The 18,257-nt window shown below is 39.3% G+C and overlaps 1 protein-coding gene across 1 annotated transcript in view; it reads left to right on the top strand.

The window, feature by feature from the left end:
* The window catches only part of LOC128664440 (amiloride-sensitive sodium channel subunit gamma-like), a 124,893-nt gene that overhangs the window by 32,309 nt on the left and 74,327 nt on the right, over nucleotides 1–18,257 (top strand). The window contains exon 7 of the mRNA XM_053719271.1: nucleotides 1,073–1,130. Coding sequence (XP_053575246.1) covers nucleotides 1,073–1,130 — 58 coding nt within the window. The remainder of the gene's footprint in view (nucleotides 1–1,072; nucleotides 1,131–18,257) is intronic.

Genomic DNA, 18,257 nt, shown 5'->3' with positions numbered 1-18,257 from the left:
AATGAAACGCTTGATTGTTCGATGATCACGCTTCAGAAGCTTTGCAATTTTAAGAGTGCTGCATCCCTCTGCAAGATATCTCACTATTTTTTACTTTTATGAGCCTGTCAAGTCCTTCTTTTGACCCATTTTGCCAAAGGAAAGGAAGTTGCCTAATAATTATGCACACCTGATATAGGGTGTTGATGTCATTAGACCACACCCCTTCTCATTAGAGAGATGCACATCACCTAATATGCTTAATTGGTAGTAGGCTTTCGAGCCTATACAGCTTGGAGTAAGACAACATGCATAAAGAGGATGATGTGGTCAAAATACTAATTTGCCTAATAATTCTGCACACAGTGTATATATATATATATATATATATATATATATATATACACACACACACACACACACTGTATTTATATGTATATAATCTATACACTTTGGTTAATAAAAGCAAATTAAATCCAATGAAGTGTTGAATGGTTGCCTGAGAATCCTCCTCTGCCACTTAAGGTGCAATGGTCCTATTTCTGCTAAGGGGAGCTAAATAACTCAGAACACATAAATGTAAGCACCATTTGTTACGCACATTGAGGGGTGATCAATTATCAGGACCGCTGACAGGCTTGCATTTAGTGTAATGTAGGAAGTGTTACTGCCCATTACTAGAGGATCTTACTATTCCTCTAACCAGACTGTGCTCCAGCTCCTCCCACCAACAGCAGCAGTGTTTACTGAAGCATTTGTGCTCTCTGTCCAGAGGGAACTTAGTTCCTCCTGCAAAAATAGTGCAGGAACTCAGCTCCCATGCGTTTCCGCTCAACTTGACCCCTGTATACAGCTAACTTTAAATACTATGTAGACTTTGTTAATTATTTTCTTGCACTAATGCATAACTTTTGTTTGTATTTCCAAATCTTAAAACTGTCATATACAGGAAGTAGTTTGAAGCTTTAAATTAATTTTATATGCTTAAAAGGGACCATAAATCTTCTGGAAAGTTTATTGGCATAAATTTCTCGTACCATTAGTGTCTACGTGTGTGTGCTTTAACAGAATTATACCCTGCTCTTCCTTCTAGGGAAGAAATTTTTGAGCTGACTCTCTCATCATCACAGTGGCCAAGCAATGTATACTTGGTAAGTTCTATAAATTAATTTAGTCAATTAGTTGTTTAAGTTCCAGGTTGACAAGAATGAGAGAAACAAAAAAAATGGAAAACTTAAAGGGACATTAAAACCATGTTTTTTTATTATTCAGATAAAAATTTAATTTTAAACATTGGACAGTACTGGAAAACACCAGAACTTGCAGAGCCCTCTGCAAGGGAGACATTTTAATTAATACCTTTTATTTAAAGCTTAAGGGCTAGATTACGAGTTTAGCGTTAACATTTGCAAGCAATATGGGGTTTATTGCAGGTGTTTGCGCTTGTCAAGTTTACCGTTGGTATTGCGTGGGGAAAGTCATTGCGATTTACGCTAGAATGATTACTGCGTCCTCAGAGCTCTGGTTTAATGTTTCAGGAAATTTAAAAATTGCACAAAACACATCAACAATACATTACAAAGTGCACTTAAACTCACTCACAATAACAGCATCTAATAAAAATTATTTAAAAAAATATATTGCACAAAAAGTTATAAGGGCTCAAAGATATGAGGTCTCAGGTGTTAGGGGGGAAAAAAGACAGCCAAAGGGCTTTAACGTAGAGGTATAGGCCCATATTTATCAAGCTCCGCACGGAGCTTGAAGGACCGTGTTTCTGGAGAGTCTTCAGAGCAGGCGGACAGGAATCACCGGAAATCAACCCGATCGAGTACGATCGGGTTGATTGACACCCCATGCTTGCGGCCCATTGGCCGCGAGTCTGCAGGGGTGGTGTTGCACCAGCAGCTCTTGTGAGCTGCTGGTGCAATGTTAAATGCGGAGAGCGTATTGCTCTCCGCATTTAGCGAGGTCTTGCGGACCTGATCCGCACTGTCGGATCAGATCCGCAAGACCTTTGATAAATAGGGGCCATAGACATATACAGTACAGTCTAAATATGTATATGTATGTATAAATATATATATATATATATATATATATATATATATGGGTGTGTCTGTGTGTGTACATATGTATTTATGTATTTATATGTGTATATATGTATTTACAGACATATATATACACATATAAACACATAAATACATATGTACACATATATAGACATAGTGCATTGGAGTCCTTTGCAGTTAATGAAAACATGTAAAAATATATTTATGCAATATTCATATTCAATAAAGTATTATAATGTGTATGTAGTAGTAAATATGTATGTAGTGTAAATATTTCACATTCAATGTTCTGCACATAGCAGAATATGTTCTATGTATTTATAAATATATATATATATATATATATATATATAAAGACAAAAGGAGGCACTCACTGGTCTTTTAGTGAATGAATTTAATTAGTAAAGCGTGACGTTTCGCGGACACATTCCCCTTCCTCAGAAAAACAAACACAACTCTCAAAATAGCAATTTAAACAGTGTAAGCCCCTCCCCCAGTGAGAAATTGCACCAAAATGGTAACCATAGTGATCTTCAATAAACAGGAACTTGCCTGTCCAACACATATCAAATATCAAATAATCAAAACATTTAAATGCAAAATACATCATTGCAGTGAATGTATAAAGTGATGCTGCACGCATATTATTTGAATATGAGGAGGAAACACAATCTAATGTAGATTCAAGCAACTCAATCTTTTTGACCTTACTAAAACTAAAGAAAAAATAAATAGATTTGAAGCTGCACGGCATCTATTTATCTGAATACTATCGGAAGAAGCTGATACCAGGGGATTTCGCATCAAAAAAATACCCACTATAGGCAGAGCGAATACTGAATTTTGTAAGAAGTGGTGCGCAATTCTGAACAAATGCTCCTTAGACCTAATATTGTTGGTTACCGAAGAGATTAGAACACAGCTGGACAAGATCAAGAGTGACATACAGGAGTATGAGAACACTAATACTCAGAAATTAAAAGCAGACACCAGCACAGATTGGTTGAACCAACTTCAGTCACAGATCAAGGAGTACAAAGAGTCCCTGATATCTTTTAAAAACAGGAAATTTGCAGTAGTTACAGATGACTACAGAGAAAAAAGTGTTTACAGGTGGTTGGCTGTAGGCAAAGGGGGTAACAGAGGATACAGACCCAGAAGACAGAGGCGCAACAGTCAATACACAAGGAGAAGCCTTCAGACTATTGATACCAGCTCAGGTACTGATTCTGATACCCCGTTGACTACACAGGCTCCTATAGTACCATACAGCACACACAAAGTGGGACTCCAGCACTCCAATAATAGTACCATACAGAGGAACCACACTACCCTATAGAGGAAACTAACAGACACAACCTTTTTTAGGGGTAACTACTCGATCAGCTATAAGGGGAAGAGGAGGCCACATCCAAGAAGGGGTGGTCAGAGGCAGACCACTGTTCCCCCACCAAACCCTATAGAGGCATTACCAAGTAACAATTTGGTCATTAATATTAGTGACCGTATATTATCTGATTCTGAAATTCAGCTTCTAAACAAAGGACTCAATTTCGTACCAAAAAGGAGACCCCTTTGACATGTGGTTAGACCATCAGAAATTCCAGCGATCCCTTAGGTTAAGGGAACAATTCAGTAATAACCTGACCTCCGACACCAGTACCCCATTCCATAAACCTAGTAAATTTGACCCTACCAGATACAACCCAAGTATCAAGACATACTCTTGTTTGGTAAACAGGGATGCCAACATGGCTTCAAAGCTAAAATTCAGAAATAATCTGACAAAAGAGGAGGTTCTAGCAATAAAAACTCTAGCCACGGACCCTATGATAATCATCCCCCAGCGGATAAAGAAGGAGCTACGGTGGTGATGAATTATGAGTACTATCAATCAGAGATCATGCATCAATTAAGTGACATCACGACCTACCAACATCTACAGAGGAACCCGATCAAGGAATTCCAGAAAGAGATTGAAACACTGGTGGTGGAGGGCGTATCTCAGGGCTTTATTGCTAAAAAAATAGGAGGTTTTCTGATGATGGATCACCCTAAATGCCCTATATTGTATACCTTGCCAAAGGTTCACAAAAACCAAACCCACCCGCCAGGTAGGCCTATTGTCTTTGCCCATGACTCCATTACATCACCACTATCCCAATTTGTGGACTTCTTTTTACAGCCCCTGGTCAAGAATATGAGGTCATATGTCAGAGATTCAATGGACCTTATACATAAATTGAAGGATCTGAAAATGGAAGATAACTGGATATTAGCAATGGCTGATGTTACTAGCCTCTACACAGTTATACCACAAAAGGAGGGCATTAATGTGGTAGCAAGAGCACTCAGCAGATACCCTTACGTGGGCCCACCAACGTCATTTCTGCTACAAATTCTGGAGTTGAGTCTTAGGCTGAATTACTTTAAATTCGAAGACTCCTATTATTGTCAAATAAAGTGAACAGCCATGGGCTCGAACGTTGCCCCTTCATTTGCGAATATGTATATGGAGTACTATGAGGAGGAAATTATGAAAGTCTTCCAGAAAAAAACAAGTAATAATATACCAATGGTACATAGATGATCTCTTTATAGTCTGGGGGGGGCTCGAGTGATACACTACAAAATTGGTTTCAGGAGCTGAATGAATTACAACATCCTATTCAATTTAAAATATCCTACAGTCAAGATAAGTGTAATTCCTGGACCTGTGTATATATAAGGATGCTATCGGCCTAGGAACCACATTATACCAAAAACCGACAGACAGGAATTCAATACTGCATGCACAAAGTTGCCATCCAACATCTCTACTCAGAGCCATTCCCCAAGGCGAAATGTCAAGAGTTAGTAGAAACAACAGTAACTCAGAGACAATGAAGATACAACTTCAGGATATGGCAAATAAATTTATGACAAGGGGATACAAATGGCAATATCTCTTAGAGTACATGACTGAACACAATAACCTTAAGAATATGAGGGAAAAAGATTATACGAAACGTATAACCTTTGTGACAAAATATTGTCCTGACACCAAACATATTGGACAGAGTATAAAAACTCACTGGCATATTATTTAGAGTGACCCTACACTACCTTTTGGAGAGTGGGGCAGCCCAAGAGTGGGCTTTAAAAGAAACCAGAACCTAAAGGACCAATTGGTGTTGACTGATCCTAAACATTGCTACGGAAAAAACACATGGCTGACCAATACTAAAAAGGGATGCTTTCATTGCATAGGGTGCTTAACATGCCATGCTATGATCCCAGGATCCACACTTCGTCACCCTGACATGAACCAAAAATGTAACATCCAACATTACCTCACTTGTACTATACCTTTTGTACTCTATTTGATCAACTGCTCATGTGGGCTTTTCTATATAGGAAAAACAGTTGATGATGCCCGCACCTGCATGGCTAACCACAGGTCAGCAATTAGAACGGCAATAAAGAACAAAAGAAGTGACCAACCGGTGGCACACCATTTTGCCATTAGCGGACATACTGTACAGGACCTGCGGTTCAAGATTATTGATCATGTGCCCATACTCCCAAGGGGAGGAGACAGACATCCAAGCTACTACAAATGGAATCCAAGTGGATATTTAAATTGAACACCATACGTCCAAGGGGACTGAATGTGAGCCTGGACTGGCACTATTTCTTGTGATTGGGACCAGTTAGCCTATAAAGGATCCGGTTGTTTTGTTCCCTTGCAGTAACAGCGTTGGATGAAGAAGATCTCCTTACACTCTTTACTTGAGACTGATATCACATAAGGGCTGATGATGCTATATTATAAGAGTTTGCAGTTCATTCTTGAGAGACCACGGTTCATTTTTATTTTATTTTGTTCTTGCCCATTTATATTTTTATTTATCTCATTTTATTTTATTGTATGTTTAGTTTAGTTCTATATCTTCTATATCTTTTTATATTTTTTCAATTTTTATATTTTTTTCTAATTTTTTTTTCTATTTTTCGTATTTCACTTTGTTTATTTTTCATTTTATTCTATCTCTATTTTTATTTGATTTTATTTCATGTGTTTTTTTACTTTTTACTTTGTTCTTTCTCTGTCTTTCTTTTTTCTTTTTCATCCTCTTTATCTTATATTATCTGACTTAATTTCAATTATCCAGTTTTCTTTTTGGGCTTCCTTTTCACCTCTATTCATTTTCTTGTTTCCCACTTTCTCATGTCTGACTGCTGTTGCCGCTTTGGTGTTGTCTCCTTGTTTGATATAGCTCTGTTAACTTTTTGATATAGTTCCATTATCTACTGTACTCAATGTGTTAATATATACTTCCTCGTTGGCTGACGGTTGCTATGGCAACCACACAAAACAGTTTGGGTTGGTCTCCCCTGTATGACGCCATTAGTATGCGGTCTGAAGCACGCTACACAGCGATACTCAGGCTTTGTTATACACAGGTGCAGTTAAGCTTGTTACAGCTCCTGAACCACCGGATAAGTGATATAGAAGGTAGATGTCTTGATTCATTTATTTAATTAATCCAATCTATTTGTTATGCTGACTTTTTCATTAATATGCTCCTATATTATGCTTATGATATACGGGTCGTTTGGTTCTGATCCACTGGCTGATAGTAATATATAGTAATATATATTATGTATTACACTTTCACCCATATTACTTTCACTGGTGCTCACGATTTTCTGAAGTTGGAATATATACAATTTACATACGTGGATCACACAGGAAGTGTGGTTTTACTTTTATTTCTTATATATTTATTATTATATATTGATAAGTATTTATACATTCACTGCAATGATGTATTTTGCATTTAAATGTTTTGATGATTTGATATTTGATATGTGTTGAACAGGCAAGTTCCTGCTTATTGAAGATCACTATGGTTACCATTTTGGCGCAATTTCTCACTGGGGGAGGGGCTTACACTGTTTAAATTGCTATTTTGAGGGTTGTGTTTGTTTGTCTGAGGACGGGGAGTGTGTCCCCAAAACGTCACGCTTTACTAATTAAATTCATTCACTAAAAGACCAGTGAGTGCCTCCTTTTGTCTTTATCCTATGACCCTGCAACATGCTCAGCCCTGGGTGATACACTACAAAATTGGTTTCAGGAGCTGAATGAATTACAACATCCTATTAAATTTAAAGTATCCTACAGTCAAGATAAAGTGGAATTCCTGGACCTGTGTATATATAAGGATGCTATCGGCCTAGGAACCACATTATACCAAAAACCGACAGACAGGAATTCAGTACTGCATGCACAAAGTTGCCATCCAACATCTCTACTCAGAGCCATTCCCCAAGGCCAAATGTCAAGAATTAGTAGAAACAACAGTAACTCAGAGACAATGAAGATTCAACTTCAGGATATGGCAAATAAATTTATGACAAGGGGATACAAATGGCAATATCTCTTAGAGTGCATTACTGAACACGATAACTCTAAGAATATGAGGGGAAAAGATTATACGAAACGTATGACCTTTGTGACAAAATATTGTCTTGACACCAAACATATCGGACAGAGTATAAAAACTCACTGGCATATCATTCAGAGTGACCCTACACTACCTTTTGGAGAGTGGGGCAGCCCAAGAGTGGGCTTTAAAAGGAACCAGAACCTAAAGGACCAATTGGTGTTGACTGATCCTAAACATTGCTACAGAAAAAAGACATGGCTGACCAATACTAAAAAGGGATGCTTTCGTTGCATAGGGTGCATCACATGCCATACTATGATCCCAGGATCCACTTTTCGTCACCCTGACACAAACCAAAAATGTAACATCCAACATTACCTCACTTGTACTACACCTTTTGTAGTCTATTTGATCAACTGCCCATGTGGGCTTTTATATATAGGAAAAACAGTTGATGATGCCCACACCCGTATGGCTAATCACAGGTCAGCGATTAGAACGGCAATAAAGAACAAAAGAAGTGACCAACCAGTGGCACACCATTTTGCCATTAGTGGACATACTGTACAGGACCTCCGGTTCAAGATTATTGATCATGTGCCCATACTCCCAACGGGAAGAGACAGACATTGCAAGCTGCTACAAATGGAATCCAAGTGGATATTTAAATTGAACACCTTACGTCCAAGGGGACTGAATGGGAGCCTGAACTGGCACTGTTTCTTGTGATTGGGACCAGTTAGCCTATAAAGGATCCGGGTGTTTTGTTCCCTTTAGATATGTGCATGATCGAAAAATTTGTTTTGGACCGATTCAGAGTTTTTCGAATTTCGTTTGGGATCGATTCAAATTCGGAAAACTTCGAATTAATTTGTTTTGGATTCGTTTCGGATTAATTCGGATTCTAAAAAATTTGGCTGGATTCGGTTCGGAAATTCGGAATTTCGGTATGTGTGCTGTGTATTAGACTAGTATTATGAACTGTATATTAGGTGTAACCCATAGCAGAGTGATATAACCTAATATACTGTACAATACTAGTGTAATCCATGGCCATCCAAATTTACCGAATAAATCCGAACTAATTCGGATTTATTCAGTAAATTCGGCAGCATTTTAATTCGGAAATTTGGTTCGATCCGAATCTCTGAATTTGCCGAATTTCTGAATCGATCCAAAACGAATTGCACATATCTAGTTCCCTTGCAGTAACAGCGTTGGATGAAGAAGATCCCCCTACACTCTATACTTGAGACTGATATCACATAAGGGCTGATGATGCTATATTATAAGAGTTTGCAGTTCATTCTTGAGAGACCATGGTTCATTTTTATTTTATTTTGTTCTTGCCCATTTATATTTTTATTTATCTCATTTTATTTTATTGTATGTTTAGTTTAGTTCTATATCTTCTATGTCTTTTTATATTTTTTCTATTTTTCTGTTGTTTTCTATTCTTTTTTTTCTATTTTTCGTATTTCACTTTGTTTATTTTTCATTTTATTCTATCTCTATTTTTATTTGATTTTTTTTCAACTGTTTTTTCACTTTTTACTTTGTTCTTTCTCTGTTTTTATTTTTTCTTTTTCATCCTCTTTATCTTATGTTATCCGACTTAATTTCAATTATCCAGTTTTCTTTTTGGGCTTCCTTTTCACCTCTATGTTGCCGCTTTGGTGTTATGTTATCTCCTTGTTTGGTATAGCTCAGTTAACTTTTTGATATAGTTCCATTATCGACTGTACTCAATGTGTTAATATATACTTCCTCGTTGGCTGACGGTTGCTATGGCAACCACACAAAACAGTTTGGGTTGGTCTCCCCTGTATGACGCCATTAGTATGCGGTCTGAAGTACGCTACACAGCGATACTCAGGCTGTGTTATACACAGGTGCAGTTAAGATTGTTACAGCTCCTGAACCACCAGATAAGTGATATAGAAGGTAGATGTCTTGATTCATTTATTTAATTAATCCAATCTATTTGTTATGCTGACTTTTGCATTAATATGCTCCAATATTATGCTTATGATATACGGGTCGTTTGGTTCTGATCCACTAGCTGATAGTAATATATAGTAATATATATTATGTATTACACTTTCACCCATATTACTTTCACTGGTGCTCACGATTTTCTGAAGTTGGAATATATACAAGTTACATACGTGGATCACACAGGAAGTGTGGTTTTACTTTTATTTCTTATATATTTATTATTATATACTGATAAGTATTTATACATTCACTGCAATGATGTATTTTGCATTTAAATGTTTTGATGATTTTATATGTGTTGGACAGGCAAGTTCCTGCTTATTGAAGATCACTATGGTTACCATTTTGGCGCAATTTCTCACTGGGGGAGGGGCTTTCACTGTTTAAATTGCTATTTTGAGAGTTGTGTTTGTCTGAGGAAGGGGAGTGTGTCCCCAAACCTCCGGTTCAAGATTATTGATCATGTGCCCATTTGTTATGCTGACTTTTGCATGATATACGAGTCGTTTGGTTCTGATCCACTGGCTGATAGTAATATAGATAAAAAAAGATAACAAGAGAATAAAGAAAATTTGATAATAGGAGTAAATTAGAAAGTTGCTTAAAATTGCATGCTCTATCTGAATCACAAAAGTAATAAATTGGGTTTAGTATCCCTTTAATTGGCAAACTGTTCTTTGAAATAAAGAGCTAGATTGTCACATACTTTAAGAAAAATACATTTCTTTCAGTTTTTCAGATCTACCGCTAGATTACGAGTTTTGCGTTAAAGAAAAAAATGTGGGTTCAGTGTCCCTTTAATAAATAACAGTATTACAGAGAGTTCTTTGAGCATATATTTATATACTTATGGACTCCAAGTAAAAGGATTATGTTTTTATTATGGGTTGGCAGAGATTCTAGACTTTAGAATTGTGTCTAACTTTGCCATTAAAGGAAAATAAAGCTGCAATATGAAAATGCACTTGTAAGAGTATTTTCTTATTGTACTTTGGCTTGCACATAAGTTTTTGAAGTCCTGAAAAGGGAGCAATGAACTGACGATCCTAGGCTGACTACCACCAGTGATTGTGGGATACACACATACAGTATCCCACAAAAGTGAGTACACCCCTCACATTTTTGTAAATATTTTATTATATCTTTTCATGTGATAACACTGAAGAACGAGTTTTGCGTTATGGGTGAAAAAGCAGCGTTATGGCTCTTTTTCACTACCGCTGGTATTACGAGTTTTGCAGGTATAGGTGCACCGCACACTTTTTTGTAATTTAGTTAATTGTATTTAATTAATGTAATTTATTTAATTGTAGTGTAAGGTTAGGTGTTAGTGTAAGACAGGTTAGGTTTTATTTTACAGGTACATTTGTATTTATTTTAGCTAGGTAGCTAGTAAATAGTTAATAACTATTTACTAACTAGTCAACCTAGTTAAAATAAATACAAACTTAGCTGTGAAATAAAAATAAAACCTAAGATAGATACAATGTAACTATTAGTTATATTGTAGCTAGCTTAGGGTTTATTTTACAGGTAAGTATTTAGTTTTAAATAGGAATTATTTAGTTATTCATAGTAGGTTTTATTTAGATTTATTTTAATTACATTAAAGTTAGTGGGTGTTAGGGGTTAATAACTTTAGTATAGTGGTGGCGACGTTGGGGGCAGAAGATTAGGCGTTAATAAATGTAGGTAGGTGGCGGCGATGTTAGGGGCGGCATATTAGGGGTTAATAAGTGTAATGTAGGTGGCAGCGATATTGGGGGCGGCAGATTAGGGGTTAAAAAGTGTAGGTGGGTGGCTGCGACATTGGGGGCGGCAGATTAGGGGTTAATAAGTATAATGTAGGTGGCGGCGACATTGGGGCGGCAGATTAGGGGTTAATAAGTATAATGTAGGTGGCGGCGACATTGGGGATGGCAGATTAGGGGTTAATAAGTGTAGGTGGGTGGCGGCCACATTGGGGGCGGCAGATTAGGGGTTAATAAGTATAATGTAGGTGGCAGCGACATTTGGGCGGCAGATTAGGGGTTAATAAGTATAATGTAGGTGGCGGCAACATTGGGGATGGCAGATTAGGGGTTAATAAGTATAATGTAGGTGGCGGCGACATTGGGGGTGGCAGATTAAGGGTTAATAAGTGTAATGTAGGTGGCGGCAATGTCGGGGGTGGCAGATTAGGTATGTTTAGACTTGGGGTTCATGTTAGGGTGTTAGGTGTAAACATAAATTTAGTTTCCCCATAGGAATCAATGGGGCTGCGTTACAGAGCTTTACACTTCTTTATTGCAGGTGTTAGGCTTTTTTTTAGCTGGCTCTCCCCATTGATGTCTATCGGGAAATCGTGCACGAGCACGTAAAACCAGCTCACCACAGCTCACCACAGCTCACCACAGCTCACCACAGCTCACCGCAGCGCTGGTATTGGAGTGCGGTATGGAGCTCAATTTTGCTTTACGCTGCAATATTACCTGCTAACGCTGGGTTTTTGCAAACCTTAATACCAGCACTGTAGGGAGGTGAGCAGTGACAATAACTTGCAAGTTAGTACCAAGAAGCTCTTACCGCAAAACTCCTAATCTAGCCATAAGATAGCTACAATGTAACTATTAGTTATATTGTAGCTAGCTTAGGGTTTATTTTACAGGTAAGTATTTAGTTTTAAATAGAAATTATTTAGTTAATGATAGTAATTTTTATTTAGATTTATTTTAATTATATTAAAGTTAGTGGGTGTTAGGGTTAGGGTTAGACTTAGGGTTAGGCTTAGGGGTTAATAACTTTAGTATAGTGGCGGCGACATTGGGGGCAGGAGATTAGGGGTTAATAAGTGTAGGTAGGTAGCGACGACATTGGGGGCGACAGGTTAGGGGTTAATAAGTGTTAGACTCGGGGTTTATGTTAGGGTGTTAGGTGTAAACATAATTTCCTTTCTCCATAGGAATCAATGGGGCTGCGTTACGGAGCTTTACGCTCCTTTATTGCAGGTGTTAGGCTTTTTTTTTAGCCGGCTCTCCCCATTGATGTCTATGGGGAAATTGTGCACGAGCACGTAAAACCAGCTCACAGCAGCGCTGGTATTTGGGTGCGGTATGGAGCTCAATTTTGCTCAACGCTCACATATTGACTGCTAACGCCGGGTTTATGAAAACCTGTAATAGCAGCGCTATAGGGAGGTGAATGGTGACAATAACTTGCAAGTTAGCACCGAGCCGCTCATAAAGCAAAACTCGTTATCTGACCGCTAGTTATTTAAAGTTAAAAGAATGTTAAAGTTATTTTCATCTATGTCTTATAAACTCTACTGCAACATATCTTCATACACAATAAATGTTGTAAAATATTTAAAACCTGTCAATTAGTGTTAGAAGAATATGCATTGGTTTTTAGTCCATTGACACACCCCTTGAAAATCAATTTAAATGTTGTTTTTATTATTTCTTATGTCCCAATTTAGGGACAGCTATAAAAGAGCTCTTATATTAACCGATCATTGTGTAGGAGTTTAGGTTATGGTTTCCAAGGAATTGCACTCCTGTCTGTCTGGGGCAGTGGAAGGAATATCATTTTCAGAGTTAAATTATGCGCAAATATTAGTCAAATATTATTAACCCCTAATCTGCCGTCCCTAACATCGCCGCAACCTACCTGTACTTATTAACCCCTAATCTGCCGCCCACAACGTCGCCGCCACTATACTAAATGTATTAACCCCTAAACCTAAGTCTAACCCTAACACCCCCTAACTTAAATATAATTTAAATACATCTAAATAAAATTACTATCATTAACTAAATTATTCCTATTTAAAACTAAATACTTACCTATAAAATAAACCCTAAGATAGCTACAATATAACTAATAGTTACATTGTACATTGTGCATTTTACAGGCAAGTTTGTATTTATTTTAACTAGGTAGAACAGTTACTAAATAGTTATTAACTATTTAATAACTACCTAGCTAAAATAAATACAAAAGTACCTGTAAAATAAAACCTAACCTAAGTTACAATAACACCTAACACTACACTATAATTAAATAAATTAACTAAATTAAATACAATTACCTAAATTAAATTAAATTAGCTAAAGGACAACCCCCCCCCACTAAATTATAGAAAAAAATAAACAAATTACAGATATTTAAACTAATTACACCTAATCCAATAGCCCTATCAAACTAAAAAAAGCCCCCCAAAATAAAAAAAAACCCTAGCCTAAACTAAACTACCAATAGCCCTTAAAAGGGCCTTTTGCGGGGCATTGCCCCAAAGAAAGCAGCTCTTTTACCTGTAAAAAACAAATACAAACAACCCCCCCAACAGTAAAACCCACCACCCACACAACCAACCCCCCAAATAAAAGCCTAACTAAAAAAACCTAAGCTCCCCATTGCCCTGAAAAGGGCATTTGGATGGGCATTGTCCCTTTAAAAGGGCAGTTAGCTCTTTTGCGGCCCAAACCCTAATCTAAAAAATAAAACCCACCCAATACACCCTTAAAAAAATCCTAATACTAACCCCCTGAAGATCGACTTACAGTTCTGAAGACCCGACATCCATCCTCAAGGAAGTGGCAGAAGTGGTCCTCCAGATGGGCAGAAGTGGTCCTCCAGATGGGCAGAAGTCTTCATCCAGACGGCATCTTCTATCTTCATCCATCCGACACGGAGCGGCTTCATCTTCAAGACATCCGGCGGGGAGCATCCTCTTCAAACGACGGCTTCTTACTGAATGACGGTTCCTTTAAGTGACGTCATCCAAGATGGTGTCCCTTAGATTCCGATTGGCTGATAGAATTCTATCAGCCAATCGGAATTAAGGTAGAAAAAATCCTATTGGCAAAATAAACCCTAAGTTAGATACAATGTAACTATTAGTTATATTGAAGCTATCTTAGGGTTTATTTTATAGGTAAGTATTTATTTTTAAATAGGAATAATTTAGTTAATAATAGTAATATTTATTTAGATTTATTTAAATTATATTTAAGTTAGGGGGTGTTAGGGTTAGGGTAAGACTTAGATTTAGGGGTTAAGAACTTTAATAAAGTGGCAGCGACATTGGGGGCGGCAGATTAGGGGTTAATAAATGTAGGTAGGTGGCGGCAATGTTAGAGACGGAAGATTAGGGGTTAATAATATTTAACTAGTGTTTGCAATGTGGGAGTGCGGCGGTTTAGGGGTTAATATGTTTATTATAGTGGCGGATTAGGAGCTAATAAATATAATGTAGGTGTCGGCGATGTCGGGGCAGCAGATTAGGGGTTAATAAGTGTAAGATTAGGGGTGTTTAGACTCTGGGTTCATGTTAGGGTGTTAGGTGTAGACATAAATTGTATTTCCCCATAGGAATCAATGGGGCTGCATTATGGAGCTTTACGCTGCTTTTTTGCAGGTGTTAGACTTTTTTTCAGCCGGCTCTCCCCGTTGATTCCTATGGGGAAATCGTGCACGAGCACGTTACACCAGCTCACCGCTCACTTAAGCAGCGCTGGTATTGAAGTGAGATTTGGAGCAAAATTTTGCTCAACGCTCACTTCTTGTCTTTTAACGCGGGGTTTGTAAAAACCTGTAATACCAGCGCTGTCTGTAAGTGAGCAGTGAGAGAAAACTGCTCGTTAGCACCGCACCCCTGTTGACGCAAAACTCGTAATCTAGGTGTTAGTTAATTATAGTAATTTTATTTAGATGTATTTAAATTATATTAAAGTTAAGGGGTGTTAGTGTTAGGGTTAGACTTAGGTTTAGGGGTTAATACATGTAGTATAGTGGCGGCGACGTTGGGGGCGGCAGATTAGGGGTTAATAAGTGTAGGTAGGTTGCGGCGACATAGGGGGTGGCAGATTAGGGGTTAATAAATATAATGTAGGTGTCGGCGATGTTGGGGGTAGCAGATTAGGGGTTCATAACTATAATGTAGGTTGCGGCGGTGTCCGGAGCCGCAGATTAGGCGTTAAAAAATATAATGCAGGTGTCGGCAATGTCGGGGGTGGCAGATTAGGGGTTAATAAGTGTAAGATTAGGGGTGTTTAGTCTCGGGGTTCATGTTAGGGTGTTAGGTGTAGACAATAATTGGCCTTACCTGACAATCCATGCTGTTTGCACTTTGCGGTGAAAGTGGGCGTGGCCGTCGGAAGCGTGGGTGTGGGCGGACGGAGCAGTGGGCGTGGGCGGGCGTGGCAGGGACGTGGACGGGCACAGTCGGCGCAACAGAGAGAAATAGAAAGAGAGGGGGAGAGAGATAGGAAAGAGCTAAAGAGAGGGGAAAGAGCAGAAGACTGAGAAGAGAGGGGAAAGTGCAGAAGAGAGGGGGGGAGAGTGAGCAAAAGAGAGCGGAGAGAGACAGAGCAAAAGAGAGCGGAGAGAGACAGAGCAAAAGAGAGGGGGGGAGATAGAGAGAGCAAAAGAGAGGGGGGGAGAGAGAGAGCAAAAGAGAGAGGGGAGAGAGAGAGAGCAAAAGAGAGGGGGAGAGAGAGAGCGCAAAAGAGAGGGGGAGAGAGAGAGCGCAAAAGAGGGGGAGAGAGAGTGCAAAAGAGAGGGGGAGAGAGAGCGCAAAAGAGAGGGGGGAAAGAAAGTGCAAAAGAGGGGGAGAGAGAGAGAGCAAAAAAAAGGAGCGAGAGACAGAGCAAAAGAGAGGGGGGAGAGAGAGCGCAAAAGAGAGGGGGGAAAGAGAGAGCGCAAAAGAGAGGGGGAGAGAGAGAGCACAAAAGAGAGGGAGAGAGACTGCAAAAGAGAGGGGGAGAGAGAGCGCAAAAGAGAGGGGGGAAAGAGAGTGCAAAAGAGGGGGAGAGAGAGTGCAAAATAGAGGGGGAGAGTGAGAGCGCAAAAGAGAGGAGAGAGAGAGTGCGCAAAAGAGGGGGAGAGAGAGAGCAAAAGAGACGGGAGAAAGCGCAAAAGAGAGGGGGAGAGAGAGAGTGCAAAAGAGAGGGGGAGAGAGGGCGCAAAAGAGAGGGGGGAAAGAAAGTGCAAAAGAGGGGGAGAGAGAGAGAGCAAAAAAAAGGAGCGAGAGACAGAGCAAAAGAGAGGGGGGAGAGAGAGCGCAAAAGAGAGGGGGGAAAGAGAGAGCGCAAAAGAGAGGGGGAGAGAGAGAGCGCAAAAGAGAGGGAGAGAGACTGCAAAAGAGAGGGGGAGAGAGAGCGCAAAAGAGAGGGGGGAAAGAGAGTGCAAAAGAGGGGGAGAGAGAGAGCGCAAAATAGAGGGGGAGAGTGAGAGCGCAAAAGAGAGGAGAGAAAGAGTGCGCAAAAGAGGGGGAGAGAGAGAGCAAAAGAGACGGGAGAAAGCGCAAAAGAGAGGGGGAGAGAGTGCAAAAGAGAGGGGGAGAGAGAGTGCAAAAGAGAGAGAGAACGCAAAAGAGAGGGGGAGAGAGAGAGCGTAAAATAGAGGGGGAGAGTGCAAAAGTGTGGGGGAGAGAGAGCAAAAGAGGGGGGAGAGAAAGCAAAAGAGAGGGGGGAGAGGGGGCAAAAGAGAGGGGGATAGAGGGAGCAAAAGAGAGGTGGAGTGAGAGAGAGCACAAAAGAGAGGGGGAGAGAGCGCAAAAAAGAGGGGGAGAGAGAGCAAAAAAGAGGGGGGAGAGAGAGCAAAAGAGAGGGGGGAGAGAGAGAGCAAAAGAGAGGTGGAGCGAGAGAGCAAAAGAGAGGTGGAGCGAGAGAGAGCACAAAAGAGAGGGGGAGAGAGCGCAAAAGAGAGGGGGAGAGAGTGCAAAAGAGAGGGGGAGAGAGCACAAAAGAGAGGGGGAGAAAGCACAAAAGAGAGGGGGAGAGAGAGAGCAAGGGGTGGGACCGCTGTACTGCAAAAAATGGCCCTTGTGAACAGGCTTTAGGACTAGTAAAAACATATTTATGCAATATTCATATTTATTAAAGTGTTTAACTATGTATTTACGGCAAATATTTCACATTCCAATGTTTTTCACATAGGGGAATATGTTCTAAGTGTTTTTAAATAGATATTCCTATATATATATATATACCTGTATATATACCTATAATTAATCAGAACATTGGAATGTGAAATATTAATATTTCATGTCGGGTTAGCACATTTGAGAAAACTCGATTTGATTTGCGCACCATTAAAGCCTATGGGGGAATACTTTAACGTGGTTACAATATCTGGAGTTCTACAGCAAAACAATAGAACAGAAAGAGGCTCCGCATGTGCGAATCAATAGCGCAAGGTGCATTAAACACAGTAAGAAGATCCAGGGTACTCACATGTAACAATGGCCCTCAGTTGTGCCTGTAGGGGTAGGCTGGATTTCTTGGGTTCGACTGCTGAAGACAGCCAGACAGAAAGTGGATGTTATAAAAATGTTTACCAGACCACACTAGTAGTGTTAAAATGTGTTCACAAAATAAAGTAGGCCATACACCAAATTATAAAATTATACAAAACATTTGTACTTAATGTAATATTGTGTTATTTACAACAGAGAGAAAATGCTGCATCTGCACAGGGTCCCATGTATTCCTGAAATAAGCTTAAACAGATTTATCCAATAGGGGCACTCTAATGAGGACAATTATCACTCACAATATAAAGAAAGTTAAAAATGAACCTAAAAGAATATAGTCCAAAAATTAAGGACATAATCCTGAAGATAAGGTAGACATCAAGAGGTTGATTTATTAAGTAGCGGATTCTGCATTGAGGCTCCATCGTTTCTGGTCTGCCAGAATCGGAAGTTAAGAAGCAGCGGTCGTAAGAGCGCTGCTCCTTAAGTTCACCGCCACCTGGCCACCAGTGAGCAGGGGCAGAATTGCACAAGCAT

Source organism: Bombina bombina, chromosome 6 (assembly GCF_027579735.1).
Source record: "Bombina bombina isolate aBomBom1 chromosome 6, aBomBom1.pri, whole genome shotgun sequence".
NCBI lineage: Eukaryota > Metazoa > Chordata > Amphibia > Anura > Bombinatoridae > Bombina > Bombina bombina.
This window is presented reverse-complemented; position numbering and strand designations above follow the sequence as displayed.